Source organism: Oncorhynchus nerka, linkage group LG9b, assembly GCF_034236695.1.
Source record: "Oncorhynchus nerka isolate Pitt River linkage group LG9b, Oner_Uvic_2.0, whole genome shotgun sequence".
Classification (NCBI taxonomy): Eukaryota; Metazoa; Chordata; class Actinopteri; order Salmoniformes; family Salmonidae; genus Oncorhynchus; species Oncorhynchus nerka.
Genome location: NC_088424.1, coordinates 8,937,473 through 8,952,991, shown reverse-complemented (window position 1 = coordinate 8,952,991; position 15,519 = coordinate 8,937,473). Strand labels below are relative to the sequence as shown.

The following is a 15,519-nucleotide window of genomic DNA, read 5'->3' as shown; positions in this document are numbered from 1 at the left end:
TCGCCGAAAAGCATTTTAAAAATCTGACTTGTTGCCTGCATTCACAACGAGTGTAGCTTTAATTCGATACCCTGCATGTGTATTTTAATGAACTTTTGAGTTTTAACTAATACTATTAGCATTTAGCGTAGCGTATTTGCATTTCCAGAGCTCTAGTTGGGACGCAAGCGTCCCGAGTAGAAGCAACAGGTTAAAGAGAAAAAAAGACCTGTATGGGTTGCGAGAGGCAGAGGACATGTGCATTAAGAGTCCAGATATAGTAGTCCCTTACTGGATAGTGGATCAGCATGATCTAGGTTATCATAGAAATGTGCGCCCAGTACGAACACACTGTTACATTTTATCCGGGACAAATTGTACCATGGGAGTATAACCCTATTCCCGATGATGCATATCCCCAAGTACGGATCAAATTTCAGCATCATCAGCCACTGAGCATGAGCGAAATGCATAATATTATGAAAGAGGCACCGGATCCAGTAAAAGAGGGATTTATCAGTTTCCTGAGGAAAGAGGGATGAATTTTGGGGTTTCATGCTGGTGATTATGATCATATTGAATACTCGCTTTGCCAGGAGCCGTGTTGCCAACACTCGCACAGGAACATCGAATGTCGGCTTGGTCCTCTGTACACGAAGCATGTGACTCGGGGATAGCAAATTACGAAATTGAGGGATTCTTAACCACAGGTGGGAATATATTGTTTCGAGTGTGAGTAAAATTAGTAACTGTACACAGGTTCCGACAGAAGGATGATTATGTGGATCGGATGGATGATGCATTATGTACTAATATGACAATGGGGGATAGATACGGTCAAAATGTAGGAATTTGTACGTCTGCTTTGATGTCAGGCTTGAAACATGTCATTAAAACAACTATTGTGGGGTTAGTGGACCAACATGCGATGAAATAGTACAGGCGGCATTGAGATGGGAATCTATTTCCGCTCACTTCGCAGCCGTGTGAGTGGTTAATACAGCCACAGTGAAAGTCACTAACAGTAGTTTCAATGGCTAATGTAAGACAAAGAAACAGAGAGAAAAGGGTAGCGACCTTGTGCTAAAACACTAGCTCCCTGTGGGGCCATCAAAAGCAGTCTAATGTCAAGATAAGTCCAAGTACCACGACATTTGTCGTGTATCCATCTACGTACTGTATAACAAATTCCCAAATGATTGGTAAAGGTACGCACCATCTTAATTGACTAAATTATTGTAGATAATGCCTATATTTGGGAGCAAACAATTGAAGGCATTTTGGTGTTAAGATACACTGTAATGTTACATCACTCACTCTGTGTTGTGGTGGACATAGTCGTAGCGTAAAAACAGGGAGGTGTAGAAGGCTTCAGTGAGTAGGGAGTAGATAGCAATCATGACCAGGAGCACAGCGAGCTTTAGGACCGAGTTCAGTCGCAGGAACACCGCGCACGTCACCATGGCGAGCACCCCCGTGAACACAAAATACTGTGGAGGAAAACATTGACACACACAACACTTACAGGGGTAATCTGGAATTGGTACATACATTTTTGGACTTTTAAATACATTTTATATAGCCATTCGTTCTTGAAGAATATAACTATAAATGCCACATGAGCTTAGTTTGGTTTGTGATGTTGTACTGCACCTCAAAGGCCAAAATATAAGCACATTTTACTCCATTGTTTGTAAACAGCCATAGCCGAGGGTAGATGTTGCTGAGATAAAAAAAAACATTTGCAGGACTAGTAAAGGCCCAGTGCAATACTTTTGTAACTAAAACAAATATATAATCAAATGATATATACAGTGCGTTGCAAAAGTATTCATCCCCCTTGGCTTTTTCCCTTCTTTGTTGCATTACAACCTGCAATTTAAATGGATTTAGATTTAGATTTCATGTAATGAACATACACAAAATAGTCCAAATTGGTGAAGTGAAATGAAAAAAATTAATTAATCTGGTGCAACCAATTACCTTCAGAAGTCACATAATTAGTTAAAGTACACCTGTGTGCAATCTAAGTGTCACATGATCTGTCACATGATCTCAGTATATATACACCGGTTCTGAAAGGCCCCAGAGTCTGCAACATCACTAAGCAAGGGGCATCACCAAGCAAGCATCACCATGAAGACCTAGGAACTCTACAAATAGGTCAGGGACAAAGTTGTGGAGAAATACAGATCAGGGTTGGGTTATAGAAACCATTCAGAAACTAAATCCATTATTTAAAAAATTGAAAGAATTTAGCACCACAACAAACCTGTCAAGAGAGGGCCGCCCACCAAAACTCACGGACCAGGCAAGGAGGACATGCAACAAAGAGACCAAAGATAACCCTGAAGGAGCTGCAAAGCTCCACAGCGGAGATTGGAGTATCTGTCCATAGAACAACTTTAAACCGCACACTCCACAGAGCTGGGCTTTACGACAGAGTGGCCAGAAAAAAAGGCATTGCTTAAAGAAAAAAATAAGCAAACACCTTTGGTGTTCGCCAAAAGGCATGTGGGAGACTCCCCAAACATAAGGAAGAAGGTACTCTGGTCAGATAAGACTAAAATTGAGCTTTTTGGCCATCAAAGAAAATGTCTGGCGCAAACCCAGCACCTCGCATCACCCCAAGAAACCCATCCCCACAGTGAAACATGGTGGTGGCAGCGTCATGCTGTGGGGATGTTTTTAATTGGCAGGGACTGGGAAACAGGTCAGAATTGAAGGAATGATGGATGACGCTAAATACAGGGAAATTCTTGAGGGAAACCTGTTTCAGTCTTCCAGAGATTTGAAACTGGGACGGAGGTTCACCTTCCAGCAGGACAATGACACTAAGCATACTGCTAAAGCAACACTCACGTGGTTTAAGGGGAAACATTTAAATGTCTTGTAATGGCCTAGTCAAAGCCCAGACCTCAATCCAATTGAGAATCTGTGGTATGACTTAAAATTGCTGTAAACCAGCGGAACCCATCCAACTTGAAGGAGCTGGAGCAGTTTTGCCTTGAAGAATGGACAAAAATCCCAGTGACTAGATGTGCCAAGCTATAGAGACTTGCAGCTGTAATTGCTGCAAAAGGTGGCTATACAAAGTATTGATTTTGGGGGGTGAATAGTTATGCAGGCTCAAGTTTTCTGTTTTTTTGTCTTAGTTCTTGTTTATTTCACAGGAAAAAATATTTTGCATCTTCAAAGTGGTAGGCATGTTCTGTAAATCAAATGATACAAACCCCCCAAAATATATTTTAATTCCAGGGTAGGAGAATTCATACAGCTATTAACATAGCCGTGGGAAGTAGGGGTGCAAAGGGTGCTGAAGCACCCCTGGAGAATCGGAATGAAAAAATTACAATAATATAAGAAATACAGCGAAAGTGGAAAAATGCCAAGGGGGTGAACACTTTCGCTGTATTTCTTATATTATTGTAATTTTTTCATTCCGATTCTCCAGGGGTGCTTCAGCACCCTTTGCACCCCTACTTCCCACGGCTATGTTAATAGCTGTATGAATTCTCCTACCCTTCCTTTCAGCTGTCCCAGATTTCCCCTTTAATGAACATTATACAGTAGAAGGGCACAAAAACAGTTAAGTTCAGGAAATTAAATTGTTTTATTTAATGAGCTGGAAATTGCCAATTCATTTATATTGGGATTTTTATTTCAATGTTGTGAATTAAAGTCCTATACATTTCCTGAGTTGAAATGGCATTGACGCAAGCCACGGACTTGAGTGATGAGAAGATATACACTACATGACCAAAAGTATGTGGAAACATGCTTGATGAACATCTCATTCCAAAATCATGGGCATTAAAATATGGATTTGGTCCCCCCTTTGCTGCTATAACAGCCTCCGCTCTTCCGGGAATGCTTTCCACAATATTTTTGGAACATTGCTGCGGGTACTTGCTTCCATTCAGCCACAAGAGCATTAGTGAAGTCAGGCACTGATTAGGCCTGACTTGCATTCAGTGTTCAAATTCATCTCAAAAGTGTTCAATGGTTGAGGTCAGGGCTCTGTGCAGTCCAGTCAAGTTCTTCCACAGTGATTTTGACAAACCATTCTGTATGGACATAGCTTTGTGCATGTGGGCATTGTCATGCTGAAACATGAATGGGCCTTCCCCAAACTGTTGCCACAAAGTTGGAAGCACAGAATCGTCTAGAATGTCATTGTATGCTGTAGAGTTAAGATTTCCCTTCACTGGAACTAAGGGGCCTAACTCGAACGATGACAAACAGCCCCAGTCCATTACTCCAAATTGTACAGCTGGCACTAAGCATTCGGACAGGTAGGGTTCTCCTGGCATCCGCCTAACCCAAATTCGTCCACCAGACTTTCCAGATGCACTGTTAGCTATGAATTCTATCTGAGGGTGTTTGCATGTTTCGGTAAAAATTCTAATAATGTCCCGTTTGGAATATTGGCAAGTAGAGGGGCTCCCCAGTGGGTGGGCCCAGGCACACATGTGCCTACGTGGCTGGATAACATGTTATCTTAGTTGCACCCTGTGAAGTGTTCCCCTGAAATACTAAATAATGCCATGTTAATACCATATTGTTAGTACTGTAGTTAGTGTTACTACGCAGGTATAAAACCAACTTAATGTAAAGTATTACTGTCTAGTACAGTTACCTCAGGGTAGAAGCAGATGTCAGGGATGGGGGTGGATGTGTTGAAGGTCTGGTTGCTGAAAGTGCTGGACTTGTCAAAATCACACCACAGCTGCAAGAGAGGAATAGAGAGAGGTCAGTGTTGTACATTATTGTCTCTATAAATAATCAGTGTATGCATACTCGATCAGTGAATGAATACTCAAATACAGGCACGTGCAGAGAGCACGAGCACCTGCCCTACCACTCATCAAGTATATATATTTTATATACCATTGTCATTGTTGTTAGGAACACACTGCCCACAAGTCATCGTGACATTGTCAAGTTCACCACCCACATCCCTACCCCATCCTGGTCAGCCCTGAATGGAGCTCCCAGGCACCCAGTTGTGCCTTTTTTCCCAGCTTGCCCTGTACGGAGATTACGGAGATATCCAAACATGCATGGCTTGATATACGGTCTCCAGTCAAGTGTCTGTAGCAAGCCACCTATAGTTGAAGTCGGAAGTTTACATACACCTAAGCTAAATACATTTAAACTCAGTTTTTCACAATTCCTTACATTTAATCCTAGTAAAAATTCCCTGTTTTAGGTCAGTTAAGATCACCACTTTTTATTTCAGCTTCTACTTCTTTCATCACATTCCCAGTGGGTCAGACGTTTACATACACTCAGTTAGTATTTGGTAGCATTGCATACATTTTTTAAAACTTGGGTCAAACATTTCGGGTAGCCTTCCACAAGCTTCCCACAATAACTTGGGTGAATTTGGGCCCATGCCTCCTGACGGAGCTGGTGTAACTGAGTCAGGTTTGTAGGCCTCCTTGCTCGCACACGGTTTTTCAGTTCAGGTGATTTTAATTTGGACCCTCACGTTCTAAGCAATACAAACACAAAACACTGTAAAAACACCAGCATATCAGCTACAATGTACGTGATAGTATACAAATGAAAGGTTTGACATTGTGTTTTAGTCAAATATTGTATTTGTTTGTGCTTCTTGTGGTCAACTTCTTGCAGTCAATGTGCAGTTTACAAATTATTTGAAATTATGTTCAGGCCCCCTAACCATCCACTCAAGAAAATAGTTGATGATCCCTGATTTACATCATCAATATTCGGTATTACATTTACATTTAAGTCATTTAGCAGACGCTCTTATCCAGAGCGACTTACAAATTGGTGCGTTCACCACGGTATGGCTGGCTGATAGCCTACATGCAGCAGAGAGGCAGAAAGATTTGGGGGGAAATTCTGACCCAAGTTATGAGTGAGTAGAAGGAACTTCATTCCTTTTTATGCACTTTTCTCTCTCTACACATATTCTGACCTTGAACTTAAGCAAGGTTTTACACATGTGCCAGACAGATATTCCGTTTGGAGTGGAGTTTACAGAAATGGAGGTATGTCTACAGATATGCTGTATTCTGACCCTGACTTAATTCCACCACCTTTACACATGAGGAAACCATGAATAAGGTTGAGTGAACCTGTTGGTTCCAAGTAGAAAAACATCTACTTGCTGTTTTTCCCCCAATATAAGTTACACACAGTCATTTATAAATTGATAAGAGCAAGGTAAATGAATAAACAGCAGAATGTATTAGTTGTCCTGCTTTCCCTATTTCACCATGTTCATGCTGCTTTTCTTTATTCTACAGCTACAAAACTCTTTCTCAATCAGTTCACTGTTGTGTGCCTCTAGGCTGTATGTGCTAAAAGCATACAGTACTTAGACCTTGCAACCTCGCAGACTAATGATGAATATTTCACAAGCTTTGATGGAAGTAATGACTTGCAAGCAATGTTGCTCTGATCCTGAAAAGAGAAGAACATTGCCTGCAGAAGGTAAATTGCGGTCAGTAGGGTCAGCTGTGAATCTATTGCTGGGCAAAGAACCATTCGTAGAATTGAACTGGCCCAATACCATTGAGAACCCCTTACCAAACCAGCTCTGACTGTGCTGTAAAGCTGTGACGTTGTGAGGTTGGACACAGGTGTAGAGAAGAGACCAGGCAAGGAATCAGTGGTTAAGGATAAACATAAATACTTTACTGATAAAGCAGCTTCAGGATCACAGTACACTGAAAAAAACAAAAAAACACTAAGTCTCAAACTCACTCAGGAAACAAACACACATGGTAAACAATTCAAGCTACTGCAAAGGAAACCAGAAAAAACACACCTCGTTTAAAAGGGATATCATAATGAGTAATAGGACACACCTGAGTGTCGTTAATGTCTCTAGGACGGTCTCTGCCGCCCTCTGGTGACAGGTGGAACCATGACAGTACCACCCCTTCTAGGAGCAGCTCCAGCCGTGGAGCCAGGATGACCACCATGTAGTTTGTTGAAGTCCCAAACAAGTCCCGGATCCAGTTTGTCCCGGGCAGGCACCAAAGCCCGCTCCTCAGAACTGTAGCGCTCCCAGTCCACCAGGTACTGCAGGGTGCCTCGAACCTGACAAGCCTCCAACAGATGCCGGACTGTGTAGGCTGGGCGGCCATCCACAAGTCGAGGGGGCTGAGGGACAGGTGTGGGGGGAGAGAAGGGACTGATCCTTACCATATTGAGACAGGAAAGGATGGACAGACCCTCATAGACCTGGGAAGCTGGAGACGATAGGTGACCGACCGGGTTGGTGCAACTCAGGATCTTGAATGGTCCTATGTAGCGTGGAGCAAGCTTCCGCGAGTCCACCCTTAAGCGAAGATCACGGGTGGAGAGCCACACATGTTGACCCAGTCGGAGGAGCCAAACAGGCCTTTGGTGCCGGTTTGCCTGGCGTTGGTGTCGGGCAGAAGAGTGGAGCAAGGAGGATCACGCTCTGATCCAGGTGCGGTGACATTGTCGAATTAACGCCTCGGCTGATGGCACCTCCGTGTCGGCCTCTTGTTCAGGAAGAGGCCGAACTCACACTCGAATGGCGACAGTCCAGGGGACGAGTTCGGCAGTGTGTTATGTGCATATTCCGCCCAGACGAGAACTTGCTCCAGTTGCTGGCCTGAGTGGAGACGAAACTTCTCCAGCTCTTTATTGGCCTGTTCAGTTTAACCATTAGAACACAGAGGAGAGACTCAACGACGCCCCCAACAATGACCAGAAGGCCTTCCAGTTCGTGTGACGCACAATCTGAGACAATGTCCTGGGGAAGTCTGTGTAGTCGAAAGACATGGGTAATAATGAGATCAGCGGTATCCTTCGCTGAGGGAAACTTGGGTAAGGCGAGGAAATGGGGAACCGATCCATGACCACCAGAATAGTGGTAAGCCCTTGGGATGGAGGTAACACTGTGATAAAGTCTACGGACAGGTGGGACCAGGGCCGGCTCGGGATGGGCAGAGGTTGGAGCAACCCAGTCGGTCGCTGTAATGAGGACTTGCTTTGGGCACAGGTAGAACAGGATCTCACATCCTCAATCATGTTGGGCCTCCAGAATTTATGCCTCAGGAACTCCAGTGTGTCACGCCCTGGCGTTAGTTATCTTTGTTTTCTTTATTATTTTGGTTAGGTCAGGGTGTGACATGGGGGATTTATGTGTTTAGTCTGGTCTAGGGTTTTTTGTATGTTTATGGGGCTGTTTCCTTTCTAGGTAGTTTGTAGGTCTATGGTTGCCTAGATTGGTTCTCAATTAGAGGCAGCTGTCTATCATTGTCTCTGATTAGGAACCATATTTAGGCAGCCATATTCTGTGGGTATTTTGTGGGTGATTGTCTTCTGTCTTTGTGTCATTGCACCAGATAGGACTGTTTCGGTTTTCACTTTTGTTGTTTTATAGTGTTCTCGTTTATCGTCGATATTAAAGATGTTGAACACTAACCACGCTGCATTTTGGTCCTCCTCTCCTTCAGCGGAAGAAAACTGTTACAGTGTCTGATTAACCCCTGGATGCCCAGTTAATTTAGAGGAGTGTCCCCATTGTAGCACTTGAGAACGGGCTGATCATGGAACATAAAGTGGGACCCATGCTGGAGTCAGGTTCTTGGGTCCCGGCTTGTCGTACCGTGGTCCCAATACTCCATATCACAGGGGCCACAATGCATGAGCTGGGGATGTTGGGCTCGGAGTTCCTCTCCTCGTTAAAGACATTGTGTTACCGGGACAAGGTGTCTGCTTTCTGATTCTTGGATCCTGGGCGATAGGCTAGTGTGAAATCGAACCTGTTAAAAAAACAACTTTTGGCTTCTTGAATGGAGACCAAGTTCTTATAGTCCGTCCAGATCATGAAAGGACCTTAATCATATAGAAAATGTGTGGGCAGAATTGAAAAAGCATGTGCGAGCAAGGAGGCCTACAAAACTGACTGTTACCCCAGCTCTTTCAGGAGGAATGGGCCAAAATTCACCCAACATATTGTGGGAAGGTTGTGAAAGGCTACCGTAAATGTTTGACCCAAGTTAAACAATTTAAAGGCAATGCTACCAAATACTAAATGAGTGTATGTAAACTTTTGACCCACTAGGAAAGTGATGAAAAATCTGAAATAAATCATTCTCTCTACTATTATTCTGACATGACCTAAAACAGGGAGTTTTTACTAGGATTAAATGTCAGGAACTGTGAAAAAACTGAGTTTAAATGTATTTTGCTAAGGTGTATGTAAACTTCCGACTTCAACTGTATATAGCATCTTTATTGTTCTTATATTGAGTTACTCTGTATTTTTTATTTTTTTTTAAATTTAGTAAATATTTTCTTAACTCTTTCTTGAACTGCATTGTGGTTAAGGACTTGTAAGTAAGCATTTCATGTTAAGGTTACATCTGTTGTATTCGGCGCATGTGACAAAGAACATTTTACTTTATTTTATTTGACTTTTTTTAAACTTATTTGAGAATAGAGAATTATGTTAGTAAATTGCAAATGTGTCAATATATTTGCCCACAACTGTATACTGTGCAAATGCAGATCTCTTTTTTTTTATAGAACAGTAACGGAGAGCAAGCTACAATAAACCTAACTTAGGAAACAGGCATTTGTGGTTAGAGAATGGAGGCCGGCCACCATCTTTATGCACATATGCTGTGTAAATGTCTGGCTAAACTCACAATGTTGATCATGGCCGCCAGGAAGTTGATGAGGATGGATACAAAGACGATGACGTTGCGGGCCATGTAGGTCTCATTGATCCAGCAGCAGGACTTTCGCAGGACCAACGGCAGACACTTGTAGTCCTCCGCCGTGGTCACCAGGACTAGGAATGAGTGCAGGACGATGAGCACGGAAAACTGGATCACCATGGTAACCATCCTGCAGACATGAGCAATGGAAGGTAGACAAAGTGATCCAATCGCAGCCCTGGACAATAACACTAAGGCTGCTGAAAAATGTATGGCGACAGTATAATGTTTCAATTAAATACTGGTGAAAACAGTGAAAAGAGTTGGTGATGTGATCGTTGCAGCAACGTTGAAGGTGGGAAAGCATTAATCACATTATGGGATTTGATTGAACTATAGACGACTCCTGACAGTTCGAGACTGTCGAGACTATGTGCCATTGTCTCTTCATTCTTACTCAACCGCATTGACATGGGTGGAGTCATCACTCTATCTGACGTAAGACAATAGACCAGTGAAACAAACTAGAGCACGCCATTATCTAAACCAATTAAAAATGTTATTGAATTGGGAATGGAAAACTGTAGCGCACTCAAATGAGTGTGCACTTATAAGTCGTATCCTTATTCTAAGTGTATATATCAGGAGTCGACCTCATCCACTTTCCTCTCACCCACCCCTAGGAGTTCAGTGTTGCAATATTCTGGTAACTTTTCAAAAATGCCCAGGTTTTCTAGAAATCCAGGTTGAACAATTCCTGGAAACTTTAGGAATATTACCGGAATTCTGCAATCCTACAGCTGTCCCTCTATTACCTGGCAGAAGGCAGCAGGCTCTGAATGGCCGTGATGAAGATGAGCACGATGAAGGCGCACACCAGGTTGGACTTGAACACTTCGTCCCTCATTTGGGAATACTGCACAGTGAAGGGAAGGGAGAAGAAAAGACAAGAAAAAACAAGAAGAGAGAGGGGTTTAAGAGACATACAAGGCCATATGAAAATCTCTAGCTCCACCTTTCAATGCCACGACAGACAGTCACGTCACGGGTCCACCACAAACGTTAGAGAGATAGAGGTAGAAATAGGAGAGCAGAAGGAGGTTAGCTGGGGATTCTGGGGATGAGGCAGAGGTTGGGTACTGTAAAGTGATTATTCAAGAAGCAAGATACTAAACCACTACAACCACAACTAGTTAAGGTCACTGAACAAAGAGGAAAACTCCATGTACGAATGGTGTTTGGATTTTGTGTGTACAGTTTGTTATGTTTCGCAATACTGTCAAAACAAATGCATTTGCAAGGGCTGTTAGCATTAGCAGCGGTGGCAAGCGATGCTAAATACTAGTAGCATCTGCTAGCTAATATACTGTCCACGCCTTCACATATCGTTGCCGGTGAGTCACCATGCAGAGCTGGCTGACATGTATGAGAAATCTCTGTCCTATAATTACTGGATTTGCCCTTTGACCTCTCGCACCATGACACCCTATTAGGTTTTTATAGTTAACTATTAACTATACCGAACAAAAATGTGAACACAACATGCAACAATTTCAATGATTTTACTGAGTTACAGTTCAAATAGGGAAATAAGTCAACTGAAGTAAATTCATTAGGCCTTAATCTATGTATTTCACATGACTGGGCAGGGGCACAGGCCCACCCACTTGAGAGACTGTCCCACCCCCTGGGGAGCAAGGCCAGCCAATCATAATGAGTTTTTGCCCAAAAAAGAGCTTTATTACAAACAGAAATACTCAGTTACATCAGCTGTCCGGTTTGCTGGTCTCAGGTGCAGATGACGCCAGATATGGAGGTCCTGAGCTGGTGTGGTTACACGTGGCCTGAGGTCGGTTGGACGTACAGACAAATTCTCTAAAATGATGTTGGAGGCGGTTTATGGTAGAGAAATTAACATTCAATTATCTGGCAAAAACTCTGGTGGACATTCCTACAGTCAGCATGCCAAACAAAAATGAGATATCTGTGGCATTGTGTTGTGTGACAAAACTGCACATTTTAGAGTGGCCTTTTATTGTCCCCAGCACAAGGTGCATCTGTGTAATGTTCATGCCGTTTAATCAGATTCTTGATATGCCACACCTCTCAGGTGGATGGATTACCTTGGAAAAGGAGAAATACTCACTAACAGGGATGTAATCAAATCTGGGCACGACATTTGAGAGAAATAAGCTTTTTATGCCTGTGGAACATTTCCGGGATGTTTAATTTCAGCCAACACTACATGTTGCGTGTATATTTTTGTTCAGTATACAACTGAAACTAAAACGAAAAATAATTTTAATTAAAAAAATATATTAAAAAAACATAACATGTTCAGTTTAAAAAATAAAAAATAAAAATTTCTGTTGCGCAAAATTCAAATGGGGTTTTCTAACTATTTTTCGAATGGGATTTTCAAGCTTCTGAATCTGGCACGTCCTATTGAGATTGGACGCGTTTGAATGATAAGGCTCAAGCAACCGACTGTAAACGAAAGTTGAGGAGTGAAATCGGGGGAGGTGCGACAGCCAAAAGTCAGACACTAATGTGGTTTTCCAACAGCAAAGCTTTGATCAAAATGGTATTGCCATTGTTTATAAAAGTACCCCCACCCTAAACTGAAATAATATGTGTGTACATTTTACAATCAATTAGTGAGAGGGAGAAAGACTCAAATATCATATTCATTTGTATCTATCCAGACACAATCACAAACTAAACCCTAAACCCTACTCCCTATGCACTTGTGGAGATTATTCGTCACATGCTTCCTAAACTACAGGTGTTGTTCCAACAGTATAGAGTTAAAGATAAAGACTTGTAAAAATCATTTAAAAAAAGAAAGTGACAAGGAATAAATACACTGCGAATAACAATAACAATTAAAAAAAAACATTGCTATATAGAGGGAGTACCAGTGCCGAGTCGATGTGCAGGGGTACGAGGTAATTGACATAGCTATATACATATAGTAGGGGTATAGTGACTAGGCAATAGGATAGCTAGACAGTAGCAACAGTGTATGTGGTGAGTATGAACGTGTGTGTGTGTGTGTGTGTGTATGTAGCGTCAGTATGCATATGTGCGCATGTATGTAGTGTGTGTGTCTGTATGTATGTGTGTGTATAAGCAACATGGTGAAACTTCCACATAGCCTATCAGAGGGCTATTACCATATTTCTTACACCTGTCAAATCCTCTCAGATCTCCACAAGTGCAAAAGGCATAGGGTTTAAGGGTCTATTAGGGATTGGGCCCATGTCTTTGATCACATTTGCATGGGTCAAACAAGAAAACCCAAATTATTGGTTGACTATAGAACCTCCCACAATGTAAGCCATGGCTGCAAGATGAAGTTGGTGAAGAGCAACTGCAGAAACTTGCAGGCACAACTTCATGACCTTTGATCACATGGTTTTTGTAAAGTTCATACTTGCGCCTACATGTCGACTGTATCTCCATAATGCAACACACTTTGAAAGGCGGTGACCGATTTGACAAAAGTGATCTGCTCGAGCACGCCCATTGACTTTATAATTTAAAGGTGGACTCAACAAGATGATGTTGCCAAGAGCAGCAAAGCAGATATTGGGCAAGTTCGAGCGGATATATTTTGTCTAGTCGGTGACCATCGTTGTTCACTGCCTTTCAAAGTGTCTTGCATTATGGGAATATATATTTTCCAACTTGGGCCTACATGTTGACTGCATGAACGTGACAAATACCATGTGATCAGGTCATGCCGTTTTTGATGAAGTCGCCTTCAAGTCACTACAGTTGCTTCTCACCAACTGCACCATGCAGCCAACGCCTGGTTAGTGAGTCATCATTTGTCAACCAATATTTAGGGTGTTTTTGGTTTACCCATATGGCCAAAGATGTGACTGAAACCGTAACCGCCTCAATTCTAAAGCTACAGGCAGAACAGGGGATACAAATAAAATTATATTCGAGACCTCTCTCTAACCAATTAATTGTACACACATTATGTTTTCAGTTTGTGAGTGTGAGTTTATTTCTACATTTATAAAGAATAACCTTTAAAAACAATAGCAGCTATGTTGACACTGCCTTGTTGGTTGGAAAACCCCTACAGTGTCCGACTTTTGACTGTCGCAGATGCACTTTCCCCGACTTCACTCCTCGACTTTCGTCTAGTTGCCTTCATTAGCGTTACTACTCGAACACACCCAATGAGTTGAGCACAAGACCCTCACAGTCACACAGTATCTGCGCAGGTGAAATGGTGCACTTCACGCTGCTACAACACGGTAGCTCCGGGACCATGAGAGTGGAGAAGTTTAGCCTCTTACTGTGGACATTGACCCACTACTACTGTCTACCTTTAAACCTACCCTATGACCTGACAAATTCCCTTATGCATTACTGCCCCAGAGTGGCAAGATGTGACATCCCCAGAAAAGCAAAAACACATAAATGGCTCCTAGTCACCCACACATAGGCAAACTTTCTGTCCCTAACACTAAAACTAAATAATATAAAAATGAAATAGAAACGTTTTTTTTTCATAAAACTTATACTAAATACAAATTAGTAAATCAGATCTGAAAACAAACTACTTTGTAAATCTTAAAATGAATAGAAATAAAAATATAACAACACAAAACTATTTTAACCTTGACACACTGCCCCCTTTCTCTCTGTCTCTTCCTCAAAGGGTGCTGGGGAAATTAGAAAGAGGATGCTTCATGTTTGTCACAACTAGACCAAAAATAAGGACATTCAAAAGCAACTCACTGGGCATTGGGCAGAAACGAACCGAAAAGGGGTGGGGACTTGAAATGTTTAGCTTAAGATGGTTGCACAATAAAAGGGAAACACGGGTAAGGGGCAAAGGTCAACTGAAAAGGTCAAGGGTGTAGAAAAGTGACTTTAGTCATGGAACAAAAAGTAAGAAGGAAAAATAAACAGTGAAAAAGCTGAAAAAGCTGAACATGAACAACTTTTTCAACAAGGTATTAAAGGAGAACAGGTCCATGGCATGGATATTTGGTCATGAGTAAACTTAAAGGGATTCTTCATTCTTGGAAAAGTCAATCAGCCTTTTGGTAAAAAACACTTTAGCTACCTACCCTAAAATTATCAGTAAAAAAAATGATCAAGTTATTCTCTGAATTATTTAAATTAGATATCAGTCCTTGATCCAAATACACTGTAAGTATAAAATCTGTGCTGTTTTAAAAGGTATTTCTGAATTGAATTATATTCGCCTTTAGGATAGTTTTCAAATAATGTATGCAGATGCTAGATCTGATCTAACAGAAGCCAAAATATGCCATGCTGCAAAATGAGGACTAAAGGCCTGTATTCAAACCAATGCAGATCAACAACATTGCACAGCAATTGAATATTTATACTATATCGGAAGTATAACTGCGGTAACAGAAAAAAATCACAACTCCTACTTTCCCTGGCACTGTTTCCAAATGGAAACGTTTAAGCATTTGTGGCACAAATTCCATTCAAGTCATGGTACCGATATTAGCATATTTAGAGCATCATTTGCAAATCATACGAAGAACTTAACATTTATTGTGAAGCTCAACAAAATCACTTACAGATTTTTTGAACAGAATCTGTGAAAAATTCTAATATCGGTACCAGGACTTGAATGGGATTTGTGCCACACGTTAGCATTTGGAAACAGCAGTTTGTAAATGTAGGGTGGCAGGTAGCCTAGCTGTTAGGGTGTTGGGCCAGTAACTGAAAGGTTGTTGGTTTGAATACCCTAGCTGACAAGGTGAAAATCTGTTGCTGTGCCCATGAGCAATGCACTTAATCCTAAATTGCTCCTGGGTGCGCTGACCCACTATGGCTGACCCTGTAAAACACCACG

At 41.9% G+C, this 15,519-nt stretch overlaps 1 protein-coding gene across 1 annotated transcript in view; it reads right to left on the bottom strand.

Moving 5' to 3' along the window:
* The window catches only part of LOC115114051 (adenylate cyclase 8 (brain)), a 55,553-nt gene extending 44,983 nt beyond the window's left edge, over positions 1-10,570 (bottom strand). Inside the window, exons 1-4 of the mRNA XM_029641975.2 lie at positions 10,475-10,570; positions 9,648-9,849; positions 4,619-4,708; positions 1,297-1,469 (exon numbers count right to left, since the gene is read on the bottom strand). Of these exons, the coding sequence (XP_029497835.2) occupies positions 1,297-1,469; positions 4,619-4,708; positions 9,648-9,849; positions 10,475-10,566 (557 nt within the window). The 5' untranslated portion in view covers positions 10,567-10,570. The remainder of the gene's footprint in view (positions 1-1,296; positions 1,470-4,618; positions 4,709-9,647; positions 9,850-10,474) is intronic.
* Positions 10,571-15,519: the final 4,949 nt, after the last annotated feature.